The 19,396-nt window shown below is 40.1% G+C and overlaps 1 protein-coding gene across 3 annotated transcripts in view; it reads left to right on the top strand.

Moving 5' to 3' along the window:
- Adcy8 (adenylate cyclase 8) overlaps nucleotides 1–19,396 on the top strand; it is a 225,049-nt gene that overhangs the window by 190,762 nt on the left and 14,891 nt on the right. For all 3 annotated transcript variants that reach the window (XM_052747909.1, XM_052747908.1, XM_052747907.1), the window contains 2 exons: nucleotides 7,017–7,095; nucleotides 15,525–15,683. In XM_052747909.1, coding sequence (XP_052603869.1) covers nucleotides 7,017–7,095; nucleotides 15,525–15,683 — 238 coding nt within the window. The remainder of the gene's footprint in view (nucleotides 1–7,016; nucleotides 7,096–15,524; nucleotides 15,684–19,396) is intronic.

Genomic DNA, 19,396 nt, shown 5'->3' with positions numbered 1-19,396 from the left:
CTCCTTCTGAGGAGAAAGGTTTATTATTATTATTATTATTATTATTATTATTATTATTATTATTATTATTAAAATTGGTTTTGAGGAAAAGTTAGTAAATTTTAAGTAAGAATTGTGAGAGCAAATATAATCCCAAACTCATGGCTGATAGTCAAGTACTTCTCTAAACTACGTCTTCTTTAAAGGTCAGCTATTGGTTAATCTTGTGTTGCCTCATTCTTTGCTACTAACAGAATTAAGTTAGAAATAAGTAAAAAGCACAGTTGGCCTCAGTCTCTGCTGAAGTATGTAGGTCAGAAGACTCTGCATCCCACTGGCCATCAACGGCCAATGGGACTCACTTAGTGCTTTAGAAGTCCATGGTCATTCGGGAGCACTTTTGCAGCTTGTTCCTGATTTCTCTGGAGAATGGTAGACTAATTATACAATATAGCATTCAAGCAAGCAGAACCTGGGTGGGACATTCTGGCCGCATCTCAATTGGGATGGTCCAAATCCTGAGACTGTTTTCTCCCACACTGCTCGTCAGCCCCACTGCATGACAATCCCCTGTCTCAGTAGATGATACTGAGCTCAAAATAGGAGTGGCTTCGTCCCTAGTGTCATGTTAGTTACAGGACACCTATCTTCCTCTGGATTCCTTGCCAGGAAGCACTATAGTGAATTGCTTTAGAGTATCAATTTGAGAGTTAAACCACCCAGATTCAAATCTCAGTTCTTCCACCAGCCACGTGTGTGAACTTGATCAAATTAATTTAAGATGATTTAACTTCTCCAACTCTTGCTGTTCTTACAATGAAGTGGGAATATAACACTGGTTCCTTTTCTACAGGAATGTTTTTAAGGGTCAAATATGATAAGCATTTGCACTACATTGATGTTTGTTTTTAAACATGACCCCTCCCTTCCATAAATGCTAGGATTCTACAAAGTTCCTCATTTTCATTTCAAGGCTTTGGTTCCCTAATTGGTCTCCCAGCTTCTATTCATAATTATCCCATCTCAAACCCATCTTCTCAATGCCCATTCTTTCTTCAAATCCTTCAGTGGCTCTCTGTTACCTTTGAGAAGCTTAAAATTCACCAGTTTGCTGGATATTCAAAACTCTCCTTCCTTAGACCTGTACTGAACTCTTGAGTCTCACCTCACCTCCTGAAGCTCTACAGGTTGCTGTTTATAGCTTGTACATTGGCAGAGAGAATTCACATACTTTTCCCAAATGACCTTCTACACGTACATCCTCCTTTGTTGATGTGTCCATTTCTGGAAGTCCAACCCACAATTCTTAAGTCATAATTTAAGGATAATCTCCTTGGTGACAGCCTTAGTTATTATTCATCACTTTCCATCCCAACATTAACCTCTTCATGTTGTAGTCATTAATTTCCAGGTTTTTCCTCTTCCATTACAATGGGAGTTTAGAGGACAAGGAGTATCACTAAGATTCCTGTTTCCATCACTTAATAGTATCTGGCAATAGCTTTCCAATTAAATGTCTGCAGAATGGAATGTCCAATGGAAATGAACGTGTGCCTAAAAGCAGCATTAGCTCATTTGGAATCACTTAACAATATTGATTCACAGTAAGTCTGCACTCATCTACAATGCCTACAATTTCATGTCACCGTTATTTTTAAGTTGTGTGTGCTCATTCTGTAAGCCCAGCTTGCTTTTGCACTGCTTCACAGATAATGCTATTCCTCCTGGCTATACTTTTTAACCTTGTTTGTGATCATTTACTATCCTATCCTCTCAAAATTTTTATTTATATATGCATTCTGCCTGATGATTACATAATCTATTTACGTACCACTGGTGTCTTGTTGACATCTTGAAATATAGGCAAAACACTGGAATCCACTCATGCATTATAATAGATTCAGAAGGTCTAAAATTAATTTCTGGCACTTGCTTCACTCACCATATTGATAGTTGAGGACAACAGCATTCTCTGTTCACTGTGAGCATCATCTTCTCCAGCTCTATCAATAACTACCCCACTTAAATAATGATGGTACATGGAAAAGTCTCCCTCTAATGTTCACTTTGGGTCCTGGAAATAACAATGATAGTGTCTGTCCTATCCTCTGCTTCCAGAAGAATATAAAGGCATTTACTTCACCTCAATAAAATCTCCTAAGATTTACCATACACATGTTGCTACAAAATAGGTGCTTCCAAACAGAAAAGGTTTCATCTCTGCCTTTCATTTCTACATTCATCTGCCCTCCTCCTCGCCCCATGCCCCATGTACACATGCACGCAGGCTGTATTTTCTAATTCTGTTGATTCTCATCTTTGTCATTTAGAACTAAATTTGAGTAAGGAGTTTCTTGGAGCTTTCCAGGCTGCAAAGAAACCATGGCTAATGAAACCATCCTTGCAAGACCACATCAATAGTGTTAAGCAGTGAAGACTTTTCAGACACAAAAATTCATAGTGTTCACAGGAGAAAATAAATTGGAATAGATGAAGTCAAGAAAAATGACACATAAAAAAGTGTTTGGAGAGAACCAGAGAAAGTTGGAGGAGGCAGAACCTAGGCACCATGTGTCACTGGAGCAGATCCCTCCTGACCTAAATAGCAATCTACTTGATGTCTGCTTGCAATCAGAGGGTCCAGTGCTTTAATGCTTTGCTGTCACCATTTTTAAAATCTTAGCAAATTGTATAAAGAGCTTCCTTCATTTCTATTTTACACACACACACACACACACACACACACACACACACACACACACACACAAGTGAAGCCAGTTCATCCATTTGAACAACCATGGTTGAGGTTCCCGTTAGAGCTTAGCACTGAATGAACGCTTTTTCTCAGCACTTTACCAGTTACAAGTCTCTGCATTAACCATAACCCAGTAAAAGCAGACACTTCTCTAACTAAGGCTGAGAGCAGCCATAATCTATGGGTACAAATATAAATGTTTAGAAAGCAGTTTGTGACCATGTCCTTTTAGCAAAACAACAATGGTAGTTTCCCCCTAAGGCTGACGACCTCCTAGTCATTTGACTATTGATCAAATTTACAGGATCAGTCAGGAATTTTTCCTCTGGAGAAGACTTTAAAAAAATCTAATCAGAAGTGGTTGGTTACCCCTGTAACAGTCATAACACTATGGCACCCACTGGGTACATATTGTCTGACAGCTGGTACTATGGTTCATGTGACTCATGGCTGTGTAGACTGTTAATGACTTTTCTTCCCAGCTGTCTATATTGCATCTTCTGGCACTTTAAAAGCTACCCAGCAGAAGGGAGGCTTCCAGTTCAGGTCCAGCTTGATGGGTCTATATACTGCAACCAAAGTCTTCATCAATAGAGTCTTGTCATCCAAACCTGCTGGGAAACTAAAGAATGGCAACAGCCTATATTACTTTGGGGATTTCCCTAACCAACAACTCATATGGTGGTGGTATCCCATATCTGGCACAAAGACTTTTGTTTAATAACCTGTGACTTCTGAGAGCTACTTTATCTACCCTTACAGAGTACCTCCCTTCAAATTATTTTTAATTACATATTTTAATTAGCTTACAAAATAGTGGGATTCCTTATGACTTTTTCAGACATCCTTAATTTTGTTTAACCCACTGAAATCCTTCACCTCTGCCATCCATTCACCCACATCATCTCTTAAGCCTTTCTACTACTCATATTCTCCCACAGCACTTTCATATTCCAGGAATTCTACTGTCTTCCTCCAGGAATGGCCTTCCACAACACTGCCCCTGCTAGCTTCCTGGCCTCAACAGGTACTCCAAATTAAACACGGAAATCGAAAACATGAAAGTGAAGTTTCTCATATGAGCAATAACATGAAGTGTTTGTCTTTCTGACTCTGGCTTACCACCCTCAGTGTATTTTCAAGTTCCATCCATTTTCCTGCAAATTTCATTTTTATTTGGTGTTGAACAAAATTCCATTATGTGTATGTACCATATTTTTATTACCCATTTATCAATTGATGAATATCTAGGTTGACTCCATTTTCTAGCTATTTTGAGTAGAGCATCAGTGAACATAGATGTACAGGTATCTCTGTAATAAGTTAAATCAACATTGTCATGAATTGTTGACATGAAAGAGAAAGAGCAACAAGTATATGTAAAGTAGCCTCTTCACATATAATACAAGTTTTCAAAAATGCACACCAGTAGTAAGAGAGAATAAAAATAAATTTAAATGGGATGGTTTATTAGGAGTTTTGTGGAAGAAAATGGAGACCAATAAATAAAAATTTGGAGGTGAATAGTCAATATTGAAAACTCAGAACTTTGCACCTGAAATCTGGTTCTTGTCTTGGAAGTGACACAAATGAATATGTGACCTTGAGCCATTGACCTCTTCCCTCTGGGCCCCAGTCTCTTATAAAATAAAAGCCTTGAAGGGGTATTATATTACACATAACACAGAATAAGATGGATTTGCCAAATGCATTGTAATATAGCCAATTACATAAACTTAGTATCATTCTCTACATTAAGTGCAAAGTAGTTTATAAAACAATATGAGCCATAGAGCCTTAATTTATAGATATGTTTTTGCAAAGAGGAAATAGAAATGACATTTAATGGATTCCAAAATAATCATAGTTTCCTCTGGATAGTTAGTTGTCTTTTTTAGTTTCTAGATTCACTACAGTTAGCATAAATGCCTCATTAGTGAGTCATACTCAAATTAAATATTAATTTTTATGATGCATCAGATTAAATGATCTCTAAAAATTATAGTGGTCCTGAGGATTTCATTACTCTACATGTGTTTTCAATTAACAATGTCCCTTTTCCAAGGAAATGGCAGTATAACTTTAGCTATTTTATTAATACAAATCAATATTTCAAAATTACCTTTGTATTAATTCTGTAAAACCCAGTATTAGGCAAAGCTCTGTAATATGGAATGTATTTGAGCCAATTGACTCTCTGTATGTTTTTTCAAAAATCATGGGAGGTACAAGAAAAACTTGTGAATTCAAATGAAAATTCTTTTGGCTGTTTCTCAACGTGATTTGGTTACTATTCATATACTTTGGTCCCTACACAAGATTTTTTTCATATGAAATACAGCTAAACCCTCAAAAATTGTTCATAATTTTCTTTCATTTTTTTTTCTTCTGAGTCTGGTCTAGTCGTGTCTCTATTTTTGGTCAATCACTGCTTTCAAAATTATTCAAGGAGTATTCGTGTTGTCTCCTGAAAATGTGTTCCAAATGATAAATTGCTGGGCTGAAAATAAGTTTTGTGCATCACAGAGAAGAGGATATCTTAAGTGCCAGGCAGTGTAAGAGTCTGGGACAGAATGACAGATTCCAGGGGAGGTTCTAAACATAGGACATCTCTCATTCAAACAAGTAATGTGAGCAAATGGTTCTTTAAAGCAACACAGACATGGACAAGATTATGTGTCAGAGGCTTCACAGAGCAGTGAGAGGAAGGCATGATCCAGGAACCATGCCAAACACCTCAGCACCATTGTTCATTTCATTCTCGCAGTTAAGGAGGTAAAACATTGTGGAGTCATTCTTCACATATGAATGAAGCAAGGCTCAGAGATATCAAGTGGCTGGTTCAAGGCCAAATAACTGGTCAAAAACAGAGCTTCACTGGTAATCTGGATCACCTGCAAAGTTCATGTCCTTAATCATTTTTCTCAGCAGCCCATAAGCATCAAAGACCAGAGAAGTAAGTTACAGTAAAGAAAGAGAATTACAAAAATATGCCTCTCTCCTCAAAATAAGCACAATAGTATAGAATGAGTGGGTGAATGGGTGGGTGTGTGAATGGATGGATGGATGGATGGATGGATGGATGGATGGATGGATGGATGGATCTCTACCCCAATACATGAGTTATAGTCCAGCTCTCCTCACCTTAGCACTCTTGTTGGATGGTCCTGACAAATTCCAGCAGTCTCCCTTAGTGAGTTTCCATATGGCCTCAAACATGACATGGTATTTACCTATTATCCTGGGGCTAGAGGTGTGTAAATACCAAGCTAAGTGATATATGGCTTAGATCCACACCCTGGCCTTCTTACGTATTTCCTAAACATCCTGTCTCGGTTAGTTACTCTCTCTTCTCAAAAGTGTCAGAGCAACGAGAATATATTTACCCTAATTACAACGTCATCTGTATAGTTGATTCTTGCCTCTGATGAATTGTTTTGAGAGCATGAACAATGTGTCTTCTTCACTTCTTGATCCCAGCATATGTTAGGATACACTAGGTGCTCAGTCATGATGTGCTTCTCTGGGACCATAGCTAAGCATCAACAATAAAGCCTACTGCTAGCATCTTGGCACAACACAACCAAAGCCTTCATTAAAAGATACAAGAAAAATGAGAGCCAGATGACCCCAGACATAGAACTGACATGACAATTAAAATAATTGATAGAGGAATTAAGAGTATCCAACTCATAGACTTAATACAATACTCTGAACATAAAGGCACTTAAGATAAAGATCATCAAGTAGAAAGCACTGAATACTGGCTTCTTAAGTAGGTCAATGCCTTTAAAAATGAATGAAGGATATCCCTTGGTTATAGAAATTGGGTGAGTTGGGGGGAAGGCTGGCAGGGGTGGAAGGAGGGAAGAGAAAGGGGTTTGTGGTTGGAATGTAAAATGAATAAAAAAATTCTTAATTAAAAAAATAAATTAATACTTATCTTCACAAGATATTTTTATCAGAGTATTCAATCTCTTTGAAATGTAGAAAATTACAAGTAGTGACATTATTACTAATATTGATGAGATCATATTGTCTAGATGCTAAACTCTAGAGTCTCTTTTATCAGCTATACCCTACGTGGCCTCATAGGCTTGGCGGTCTCTTTTCCTCTGAATGAGATCACATGCAAGCCCTTATCTATATCACATGTTGGACGTTTGGAAAATACTCATTTCATCTCCTCATCCTCCATTTTGAACCTGATTCTTCATGCTTATCTTGAAACCTCTCCATGGTTCTTAGTCAACATGCTATTCTGCCTTTGTTTTTCTCACAGAGATTTTCTGGGGACCAAGGAGGCATCACTGCTGCTGATGGCCATGTTTCTCCTTGCTGTGTTCTACCATGGACAGCAGGTAATGCCATGTTTTTCTCCAGTCACCCGTAGTTAGCTGGCATTTCCTTTTGCCATAAAAGCCATCCTGCTAGACATCTCTGCTCCTTGTAGCAAATGACTCTTATGAGTCTTAATAAATTGGTTCCTAATAAAACCACCTAATGAAAAGCTAAGCTGGAGAACATGATTTGACAGACTATGTTTTTAATGACCTGTGAGCCCTTCTATTTCAAAAACATCATTATCCTTAAAAATAAAAGTTTAAAAAGAAATTAAAGCTTTTAATTTCTGGCTGAGACAAATTGGTGTCTTTCCTAATTCCATGGCCTGGATATGACACGCATGTTTGAGGGTCAGTTGACTCATAGTTCCAGGCAGCTCTTCCCAGCAGAGTGCAGCCTTGGACAAGTTCTTATCTCTCTGAAGCTCAGTCTCCTTAACTCTAGAATAAAATATTAATATATGAATAGATTATTTTGAGGAAACACTGGATATTAGTTTAAACAGCTTTTTTGTTCTGTCATATGTGTAAACAGGCAAATAAATACATATTAGTCACTTTTCTCAGAGTTGTAACCAAGTGCCTGAAAAGGAGCAGATGAAAGAAGGAAAGATTTATCTTGGCTCACTGGTTAAGAAGGGACTTGATGCATCACAGGAAGAAAGGCATGATAACTAGTCACATTGTGTTCCCATAACAGAAGCAGAGAGCAGACAGGAAGTTATATCAGGATGTCAAAATTCAAGGCCTACGGCCAGGGGCCTACTTAATCCAACAAGCCTCCATCAACCTCCCAAGCACCCTCACAAGCTGGGGACTGAGGGTTCAAATTCATGGACCTATGATGGATAATTCACATCCAAACCACAACAGTACAGGAAGAACTTAATTGCTGATTTGTTCTCCTTAAACAGCATAACTGTTATGTGATTCTACTTACTCTGAGCCCCTATTATTTATTAGGATCTGGAATATAAAATTCAATGCCTGCATCTCTTGGAAGATGGTAGACCATAAGCCATGCAAAGGTGTTGTGTGTAGAACATGCTTACTTAGGGTCGAAAATCATGCAAAAGTGTTACATGTAGAACATCCTTACCCTGGATCTTCAGGAGAGGAAACTGTTCTGCCTAGGAGTTCTATCTGACCTTGCGTGGTGTGCTCTTCCAAGGGAAGGCTATTTCTCTGGCTTCTAGCACTCCTTAGTTGCCTGCAGTTCTTTGAGTAGGGTTGAGGCCTCATGGACTTTCCTCATCCACTTCAGCATGTCTACTATGAGGAAAGAAAGAAAAGAAAACAATATTATAATCTCAAAAAATAAAAGAAATAATAAAAAAATTAAAAAGCATATAGGACTTCCCTACGAGTCCTGCTACCCATGAACACTACTCTCCTGGTGAGATTTGTCAGTCCCGTGTAGGAACCAGGCACTGCCAGCCTTGCAGCTATGCTCTGGATCCTGGTTCATCTTTTTTTGTCCATGCTTACTTCAAACACACAAGAACAGAAAGAGCAAATCAAGAAAAGTGTCTGCCAGAGCATGTAACAGAGACATAGCCCTGGGAAATCACCATGGAAACAGGCGGTCAACAAACCCCAGGAAACCAGGGAGGAAACAATTAAAAAGTCTCAAGAATTCAGAGATACATACATTTGTAACAAGTTGGGTGGGGTATAAAAATGTAGTCAAGAAAAGGATGGGTAGTGTAACAACTTGTTAAGTAAAGGAAATGGGGAATTAACTGCTAAGTTCCTATTGGACACCTCACTCACTTTATATAATCCTATCAACAACCTGGAATGGCAGTTTTGCCTTTCCCAGGTTAGATGAAGCTATTCTAGCCACAGAGCTGAGCAGTAAAACTAGAATTCCAATCTAGTCTCTCACCAAAGCTCATCTTCCTCCTTCACCAGCCTGGAGCAAAACAAAGACTTTTTTTTCCATACTGATTCTGACCAGGGGCATTCAGTGTGGTTTGTCTTGTTTTTATGTCTCTGCTGAACTTATGATGAAACAGTAAGGTAAATGTGAAAGTCCAGCCATTTCCAGAATTCCTGTATTTAGGTCCCTCTGGCTGTCTCTGAGCACAGAGTCCTGCTCTCTAGGTCTCCATGGTTTCCTTTAATAGAGAACCTCTTAGTCTGATACATAAGTTATAACAAATCATCACACATTCCCTTCTAAGGACTCTCAAGACAGAACCAACTGAGTCTATCCTACAGGAAGACTATATGTGCACTCCATCTTGAGGTCTTAATCTGAGTTGGGAGAAATCCCCACATATAAATGAGAGAAACACTCAGAGTGAGAGTCCCCATTTCATAACAATAAGTATGTTTCTTTCTCTTCCTTCACCATAATGTATTACCCTGTTCCCTGCCTGGGCTTCCTTCCTCACATAGTAGCCTTCTAACATACTGATTGAATATATCCTGTTCTACATTTGTCCTGCAAGAGCAGAAAGCCTAATCATGTTTAGATGATATGTAATGTAAGAGTACGGAAGTGCTTCCCATTGGCCTGGTAATTTGTGACATTTGATAATTTTCCATTTTATTTCTAATTTTTAAAGATCTTTGAAATTGCTTAACTGCCCCATAACCATAGCAGCTATCAGGGATAGTCTGGTACTCAGACCTCGACTCCACCATTAAAGATATCTGACCTTCAGTAATTTACTTTAAAAATAGATATGACAATAACAGGTTCTGTTTCACAGAGTTGTTTTAGATTCACATGGGATGTAATCACAATATGTTTATCTCGGTGGTTTACACATATAATGCTTAATGTTATTAGCTGTTTGGAAATAAATCTTTCACACAGACAGGGAAGTTATTGCTGTCCATCTGGTTCCAAGACAGGAGCAGAGATGCAAGTCCTCGGAGATCACAAAGCTAAGAAAAAGAGCCAAAATGGAATCGGAATGCAAATGCTCCATAGTTTCTGCTTCCAGTCAGTCTCTGCAATATGCCCTGCCTCCCATTATAGAGACAGCTTCCCGCAGGATTGCATCATTTGGTGTCTATCTATAGCATCCAGTGGGGTCCTGTTCATCCTGGTTACAGCTTGCCCACTCCTGGACTTGCTTCCTGTTTCCCTTTGTGACTCAGAGGCCCTCTATTTTTAATAAAGACTGAAAAATGCCCATTGATGCCTGATACACAGCAGTGTCTGGGGGTTGAGGGGTGTTGAATGTGTAATTATAATCTCCAGAATGACAAAGGTGGTTAAGCAACTGAAGAATTAGGAAATTTCATTTTGCATGAATGTGGAGATGATATGCCAAACACTTCCTCCCCCTCTGACTGAGGCAGGTGAATGTTCAGGATGTTGGACAGGCAGAGCAAATCGGATGCCTCCCACCTTATGCCTGATTCACTGGCAGCCCTGGGAGTTTGAGCTTTGCCTGGGCATCTCCTTTTACAGCAGAGGAAGCTACAATTGTGCATAGAAAAAGGGATTAATGAGGTCATCTTTCTACTCACCTACTTTTGAGTCTGGTTCCAGAATCTATCTGAAAGAGCCAAGCCTTGAAACCTAATGTTCTTGCATGAATCCCAGCAATGCCAGTCAAAGATTAAGTGGCCTTGAGACATTCAACTTCTCAGAGCTTTCATTTTTTTTAATCTGTAAAGAGAAAAAGATGATAGAGAAAAACTGAATGAGCACCCACCCTTCCCCGCCCCCCCCCCCCACACACACACACATACGTACCGTGTGTAAGCTAAGTGCCACAAATTAGAGTTATGTTCTGGGTTCAAAGTCAGCTTCTGACTTTGAGACCTTCACAGACTATCTTCACCTCATGTCCACTCCCTCATCTGTTAAAATGTTGCATGACTGAATGAGGTTGAATGCATATAAAGTGCCTGGAACAACTCCTGATCCATGACAAGGTTCCATCGATATTCGCTGTCATGTGACTAGCCGGGCACAAAGACAAGAACTTTGTGTACTGCCAGGTTTGATGAAAATCATGGGGGTGCAATCTACTTCAATTGATACTTTGGAGCCAATGCTTAAGAATCTTCACCTTTAATCACCATGTCTATGTCTTACATCTGCTCTGCTTTCCCTCCATGTCTTGAGGAACCAGAGATACTAAGCAGAGCTCTTCCCTTTTGGTGCCCTCCAACAACCACGCATTTAGGGGTAAATAAATATGGAGACTGTGTTTCACTCATTTTTGGAATCAAGCATGTACTAGTTGCAATAGATCTTCTGTAATCTAAGGAGGATCGTTAACCTGTGAAGATAGTATGTATGACACCTGCCTTCTGGGACGTGCTTTGTTAAAAGTCAAGGTTATACTGGACCAGCACATATCTTTATAGAACTGCCTTAGACACAGCTACCTGCTATCACCAGGCTGAAAACTAAGCTGTTCTTAGGAAAATCTTGGCTTAGGTCTGGCCTTCTGGATTTCCCTACTCATATTTCTGATTCAAACTCAGTTAAATGAAAACTCTTCAACAGGAGAGCTGAAGAAATTATTCTGGATTCCAGTCTAGCGTGCATTTTTTAAGAGGCGGAGCTGTGTTTAGAAATAAGGATAAGAAAATCCTGTTCATTTAACACATCAAAACCTGCTGCTTTTGAGTCTGGAAGAAAAAGAAAATTCAAAGCAAAGTTTTCATCTGACTTCATCCACAGATGCCTTACATGATAGGAACGTCTTATGGATCTCTCTTTTCCATGTGTCAGAATACTTTTGTGTGCACTGTGTCTATTGATATATATATTCATTATACTATTTTATTTACTTCTGAGTATATTTGAGTTTTCTACACAATGAAACAAATCTTTATGTGGAGGCAGCAGGGTGTAGAAAACAATGCTGTTCTTGATTGCTCTTCCAAATCTGAGTCATCCAGCTCATAGGGTTGCCTTTTTATTATATATATATATAATAAATCCATGCCCTAATTCATATCTCTTAAAGCAGATATATCAGGGCAATTATCCTAGTTGTTAGAAGGCAACCCTATGAGCTGGATGACTCAGATTTGGAAGAGCAATCAAGAACAGCATTGTTTTCTACACCCTGCTGCCTCCACATAAAGATTTGTTTCATTGTGTAGAAAACTCAAATATACTCAGAAGTAAATAAAATAGTATAATGAACTTGTGAAGTCCAACCAATACATGTCCAGCCTGTTTTCTCAGCATCCTCATATATGTTGCCCACTGTCCCTTCCCTCCAGTTATTTTGAAACTAATTCTACACATCTTCCCATTTAATCGGCAAATATTTCAGTCTATATAAAAACAGGGAGCTTCTCAATTAATCCCAAAGTCATTACCACACTTTTTAAAAGAAAACAGAAGTTGACTAATTCTGTCAAGCTACTAGGCCATGTTTCCATCTATTAATGAGTAGTTATTCTTAAAGCTTGCTTATTTGAATTGAGACCCAAAGTCTCTGTCTTGCCGTTACCTGATAAATCTCTTAAGGCATTTGTAAATCTTTACCATCTCTCTCCATCTTCTTTTTTTCTTGAAATATTTTGTGAAAGCCATCTGACTGTTGAAAATGTCTCTCTGTCTTATTTGTCAACTCGTCCTCTAAGGTTATTGAACGTATTTCTCAGTTCTTTGTGTTTTTCATTGATTGTTCTGTGTAGAAGCTTGGTGAGATCCAGTTTCAGTGTTTTATGAAATATTTAATTGGTTTCTTTACAAATTACCTTTAAGAGGTTATCATATTTTTTCATCTCTGCTTTGACAATGTTAGCAACTACTCATAATAGGCTATATTCATTTATTTTATAGTGTGACACACTAATCTTACAGCAGCCCATAATTTGTCAGCTGGAATATAACAGAGAACTGTCTCGTCATCAATTATATATCACCTACAAGTGTAGCTCATAAAGCAAAGTTAATGTAGAACTCTTTACCTTTAAATCTGCCCAGGCAAAGTCTGCCAGCGGGTTTTATCCCTCAGCATCATTCTAAGGTGATGGATGAGTTTGGTTCCTTAAGTCACTGTGAATTTATGTATTTTTAACTTGTTTCCATCCACTGCAGTTTTTATTCTTATGGGATCTCAAATTTGTCACATTTTTGACCACTAAAAGCCCATTCAAAAGGGTTTTTGAGTCCTTCTGACATACCCCAATAGTCTCGGGTAGACTTGTTTATGGTGTGAATATATGTTTAAAGCTTTTGAATTTTCTGTCCTAAATTTCACCTGTTTCTGGCAAGAGTATGGATTATGTTTATGGGAACTTGTATTTTGAGTAGTTTATAGGAACTCTAACCTACAAGTTGGAAGTGCATATTGGCAGGAGACTTTCACTGTTTCCGGGCCTTAAGAGTAGGGAGCTAGAAACACATGGCCTGATTTCACAGTGATATTTCTGTTTCTTACTGAAAACCAGAGGCATTTTTGAACAGTCTCTCATGTAACACAAACTGACCTCCAACTCACTGGGTAGCAGATGGACTTGAACTCTTGATCCTTCTGGCCCTGTCTGCCAAGTGCTGAGGTTACAGGTGTATACCACCAAGCCTCACATGGCCAGAGGTTTTTATAACCACACCAGTCCTGTGTCTGTTTTATGCTTTCCTCCTCCCTCAAAATTCTGTTTTCAACGACAAAACCACAATGTCCCATTTGGTTCACCGTGCAGTTCACATGTAACAGTCTAGATTAATAATGCAAATATTATCACCTATGGTATGATTATCCTACGTGGGTTGTGAGTGTTGGGTTGGAGGTGTGTGTAAAGGAAGAGGGAGTACTCTTAGGTTTTTAGGTAGGTAATTGATATATGATGTGCAGCATATATTTTCTTCCCTTGGAGACCAAGCCATCAGAGCATAAAGAAACATTGTTCATTTCTTTCCATAGCTGCAATTAGTTCCATTGTGTACATTACTACAGTTTGTTCAGCCAACAGAATGAACACTTGGATCATTTCCAGCTTTTACTATTACAAATGCAGCTGAATGACTGACCTTGTGCCTCCTCTGAGACTTGAAAATAAAACACAGACACTAGCTAATTTTTTTAAGTCTTTGAATTCAGGACATCTGATCATATGTCCAACAGTGCAGCATGTTGTTCATGCTCATTGCTAAAGACTTGGAAATAACAAGAGCCCCAATGCTAAGATAAAGATGCTTTATGAGTCGCCCTTGAAGAGAAGCTTTCCACCTCCAATATGAAAGGAAATCAGGACAAGAGGAAACTAATGTGCAATAAGTCAGGCCTCCTATGTAATTTTTCCTTCACTGTTTGGTGGTCAGTGGTAGTTACCTTTAATTCAGGGACAAGGAAACTTAGATTAAGTCCTTTTTCGCCCAGGTGACTGAATATGATTATGACCAAAAGCTGTAAACCTTAGCTGTCTGACATGAAGCCCAAGATCTTCCCAGTATTCCTCTGTTCATTTGTTCCTTATTGCCTAATCAGGGAGTTCGCAGACTCTTGAGTTGACTTTAGAACCCAAGGTCAAAACCTAGCTTCACCCCTAAGTGCAGTATAACCATCATGGTCAAGTGACTTAACAGTGTTTGTCTTGACTTCCTCGTCCGTGAAATAAAACTAAAAGTATTGCCTTCTGATTAGATCTACTGTCTGGATCGAAAGATTTAATATTTATATAGTGCACCAAGCAGAGCAGAGCACACAAGCTGCCACCTGAGTGTTATGTGTTTTTAATACTCTCATGTGTTGGGGTAACAAAGACTGACAAGCTTCTGCCCTGTGAGGGATACAACTCCTCATGGTGTCACACAGTTCAGGCTGCCTTCAAAAATTTCCTTAGACTCAGTGGCTTACACACAGAAATTGTTCACTCACAATTCTAGAGGCTGGAAAGTTTAATACTGAGATCCGACAGGGTTTAGTAGCTGATGGAGGCATTATTCTGACTTCAGAGAATCATCTTGCTGCCCTGCACATGGCCTTTAATCAGTGTGTCCACATAATAAAGGAAGAGCAAAGCTGATCCTGTCTCCTCTAATAAGGTTAGGAATCTCATCCCAAGCATCCTACCCTCAAGGTCTCATTGAACCTTAACTTCTTTCCAAAGATCCCATTGCTAAAGACATGCCACCAAGAATTAAGAAGTAGGGTTTCAAAATAGGAACTGCTGGGGGCAGGGTACACATTCAGTTTAAGATAGAAACAATGTAATATCAAGCAGATGGAAAACTTCCTGGACATGTGCCACCTCCAGTCCATAGAGGATATGGGTATTGTCACATAATCCCACACCAGAGATGATCTACGTGCAGATAGCACCTGGGAGGACAGATGCACATCCCTACAAGCTCTGAGCATCCTCTGATCGCTTGGCTTCAGGCATGTACCTTCCAATGGGAAAATCAGGCTCTCTTTCACCTGTGAAGAGTCCCAGTGAAAGCTTCCCCACCATCTTCCAGACATGTGTACCTGAACCTACTGCTTCTCTGTGTCTCCTGTCAATTATAGCTGGAATACACAGCCCGCCTGGATTTTCTGTGGCGAGTACAGGCCAAAGAGGAGATCAACGAGATGAAGGAGCTGAGGGAACACAATGAGAACATGCTGCGAAATATCTTACCCAGCCATGTGGCCCGCCACTTCCTGGAGAAAGACAGAGACAACGAGGTGAGCCCAGGTCTGAGTAGCTAATGGGAAATGGAATGGTATACAACTGATCACACTGATCCCAAGCTCTAAAAAAAAACTCTGTTACACTTGGGAGATGTAAGAAAAAAAGATCATGCCTACCATATGGTGCCTAGCAATCCAACATGTCTGATGCTATGAAATTTACACACTGTCTTCCTTGGCATCTAGTACTTTGCCTGTTAGGTGGATATAAGATCCCTATTAAAGACTGGATTGGAATTTCAAGGTTTTATATGTGTGCATATATATATTATATGTATACCATTGGGAGGAGGAGAGAGAGAAAGAGAGCTCCAACAATTCTAAGTGTATACCCAAAATAATTGCAAGCAAGGTCTCAAAGAGATGAGATATTTATTCCTTATGTATAGTAGTCAATAGCCAAAAGGTGGAAGCAACCCAAGTCTTCATTAATAGATGCATGGATTAGAACATGGAGCTACATATTATAAGCTCACTGCCTGGTCAAAGATCCTAAAATAGCTAAGGTAAGACCCTAATGGGAGGCCTAGAAGGTGATGGAGATAGAGAGAAGATGAGCTCCATCTGTGGGAGGTAAAAGTAAAGAACTCAAAAATGGTGCTGATGTGAGCAATGAGAAATGAAAACACAGAAACTATTGAGTTTACCCTGTAAATTTGAAGGGAAAGTTACTCAAGAGCAAACAGAATTCTCTTTCAAATACCAGAGGTTAAGTGTGTCAGAGTGCTTGACTATGCTCTGTGAGACACGCAGGTAGACCTAGCAACATGGAGAGATCCCCAGGGGCCACCTGTACTCTGCCTCAAGAAGACGTCTCACAAAGATGAAATAATCTGGCCGCTTCATTTTCACAAGATGGTGAGCTCAAGGATGCAGATTAGGCCAGTCTTGATCACCACTGAGCCTCATGCCTAATCCTTGATCCCTTGCTGAAGCACTCAAACAAGGCTAGCTGACCCTTAGAAAGGTGGTACAAAGGCAATGTGCGGTGACATAGAGGTCGGGAAGACACTGCCTTTCATTACAAGGTTTGCAATCAGCTCAACAGGGGCTGACAACCCTTAGAATGAGGTTACAACAGGCTATCTCTTAGAAAAGCCCTGAACCAGCTGGCTAAGACAGAGACCACTGGTTACTGATTTGCTGGCTTGTTTTAATTTGTAGATGTGATGCCTTCCAGAACATAACAGTGTCTCCAATTGGCCCAACTACACACTATCATTCATATCACCTCTAAGATCCTCAAAGATTTTAAATGTGTGACCTTTGCCTTGGGACCTTAGATAACAGAACTGAGATAGTCCCATCTAGGCCACAGAAGAACAAAACAGTAAAAGATAAGGCATGATTGGAATATCAAATTGCAGAAGCACTTGGCTCCCGGAGGGCCTCCCCAGTATAGATAAAAGCTACTCACTCTTCTCAACAGGTGAATTTTTCTAGAGTTGTGTTTGGGCCTGGTTTTCTTGAGACTTTGCTACAAGAGTTTTTTGACAGCTTCTAGAGCAGAAAGAATGTGGATGTTCATCAATCATGACCACCAGATGGAGAGGCAGAAACACAGGAGCCTCAGAGGGGAATCCCAAGGCCATGATGGAGAGTTGCTTTTCAGTCATAACATCATAGCAGTGAGGTACCCGAGGAAGAGAGAAGAGAAAATGATATCATCCTTAAAGGAAATAACCCACCTGGAGATGGGCAAGACTCCAGGTACTCAGCTGGGCTGGGGACCAACCCCATTGAGCAGGATCATAGAAAGTCTCTAAGAGAAGGTGACATCTGAGCAGAGATTATGATTACTGACAGAGAATGTCCTCAGGTCTCAGATATTCTTTCTCCCCTGGCTTTCACTTAGTATAAGAAGCACAGGACTTAGTTACCAGCAGCCTGGGCACAGAAAGGCTCAGACAACACAGTTCCCTGAGAAAAGAGAAGAGCAGTTTCCCCGTGTCGGCAGGCGGAATGGAGGAGGGGCGAGTGTGAGTGTTCAGAATCCTCTACACAGTCCGAACCTGTACTCCCAACCCACAGAGAAAGATGACAATATAACAATTATAGCCTTTCTATATTCATCTACCCTTCTACAGTTTACAACATGTTTTTAGCTTCTTCCAACCCAGAATAGAAAGAAACAGATGGCACACTGAAAACAGTTAATTAGAGTGAGTTAAATAAAGCCACCATCTCTAAAGGTGGTGGGTAGGTTGTATGAATCTCTTCCATATGACTCTCCAAGCTCCTTCACTCTCTTTTCTAATTTGCCTGGATAGGGTTAGGGATAAACTGGGTGCATAACATCAATAATCACCCATGGGCTTTGGCACCCAAATGTGGATTGCCAATGGGGGATGGTACAAGGAGATATGAGTGAGAAGAAGCAGTGAGGCCAGGATGGACCCGTACTTCCTGGGAATCACATAAGGCTGCCTGTATTCCTCCACAAACCTCCTCAAGCTGCTGTGCTGTTCCCATATGATATCTACGTTAGGTTGTTCTCATTTCTTCTAATCCAAAGACATGATAGCTCTGTGCCTTAGTTCCGGGAGGTTTACTAGGGGCCCCTAATTCTACCTTTATCTTTTTAGTTGAGTCCATTGTATAGTAACCTGAATTATCTTGCTTTGTTTGTACCACCTTGCTTTGTCTGTATCACTAACTGAAACAATGGGGATCAGGAAACAGATAACAAGACCCTTGGGTCAGAGTGTTGTTTTTTGCTTTGTTTTGTTTTTGTTTCCACTACTGTGGTAGAATGCCTGAGCAAGCAAGCATCTTAAGGAAGGACATGCTTGCTTGCCTATGGTTTTCAGGATTCTCAGTCCATTCTGATTGTGTCCACAATTTCCATGCCCGTGGCGACACAGAGGATCATGATAGAGGCACATGGAAGAGCAGAGCTGTTTACTTCACTGCAGCTAGGAAAAAGCAAGAAGTGGGTAGCAGAGGATACATTCCCCAGTGGCCCACACCCTACTTTCTGCAATGCAAATCCATAAAAGTATCAATCCATCAGTTATATTAGGGCCCTCTACACTCACCCAGTCACTTCCCAAATCCCATTGGCTTGCAGCAAAGTCTCCAGTCCACAAGCCCATTACGGACAGTTCATATTTAAACCACAATAGGCAGCGATTGTCCAGAGTTGTTTCCACCTAATCCCCAAAGCGACATGCGTGAAAGCAGTTACTGGGAGCAGTGACAGTCACAGCCAGCAGCAATGGGACAAATAGCCAACCGAAGTGGAGCATTTCATTGTGACCAGGTGCAAAGCAGAGAAATGGTCAGCAGCCTTTCACATTTGAAGGGATGAAGATCAGAGAGTCCGCCTTGCTGCCTAAAGTCATGTGACCACATCTGCAGGGATCATCATCTCTCTTTCCACATTCATTGCCCTGATCTCCTGGGGGGAAACTCCCCATTAAATCTTTTACCTAATCTAATTGGGGAGGATATAGTGAGAAGAACCACAGTGACTGCATCACTGATCTTATCTCCTCAAGAATTGGTTTGTGTCCAAGATGAAGTTTCTCCTCCCATGTGGCAAGCCCAGTAGCATGAGTTCCCTTATCTGTGCCTCATGAAGATGGAGGCACAGCACTCTCTAAGTTCTGTGTCAGCCAGTGTGTAGGTAAACCAAGCCATTCTGGTTCCATTTCCTGAAAAGAAACAAAGGATCCCATTTTGGTCCTGTGTGTATCTAAGCCATC

The sequence above is a fragment of the Peromyscus californicus genome, unplaced genomic scaffold (assembly GCF_007827085.1).
Source record: "Peromyscus californicus insignis strain IS unplaced genomic scaffold, ASM782708v3 Scaffold_20__1_contigs__length_68692818, whole genome shotgun sequence".
Lineage (NCBI taxonomy): Eukaryota > Metazoa > Chordata > Mammalia > Rodentia > Cricetidae > Peromyscus > Peromyscus californicus.
Note: the sequence above shows the minus strand (reverse complement) of the source record. Positions and strands in the feature narration are given on the sequence as shown.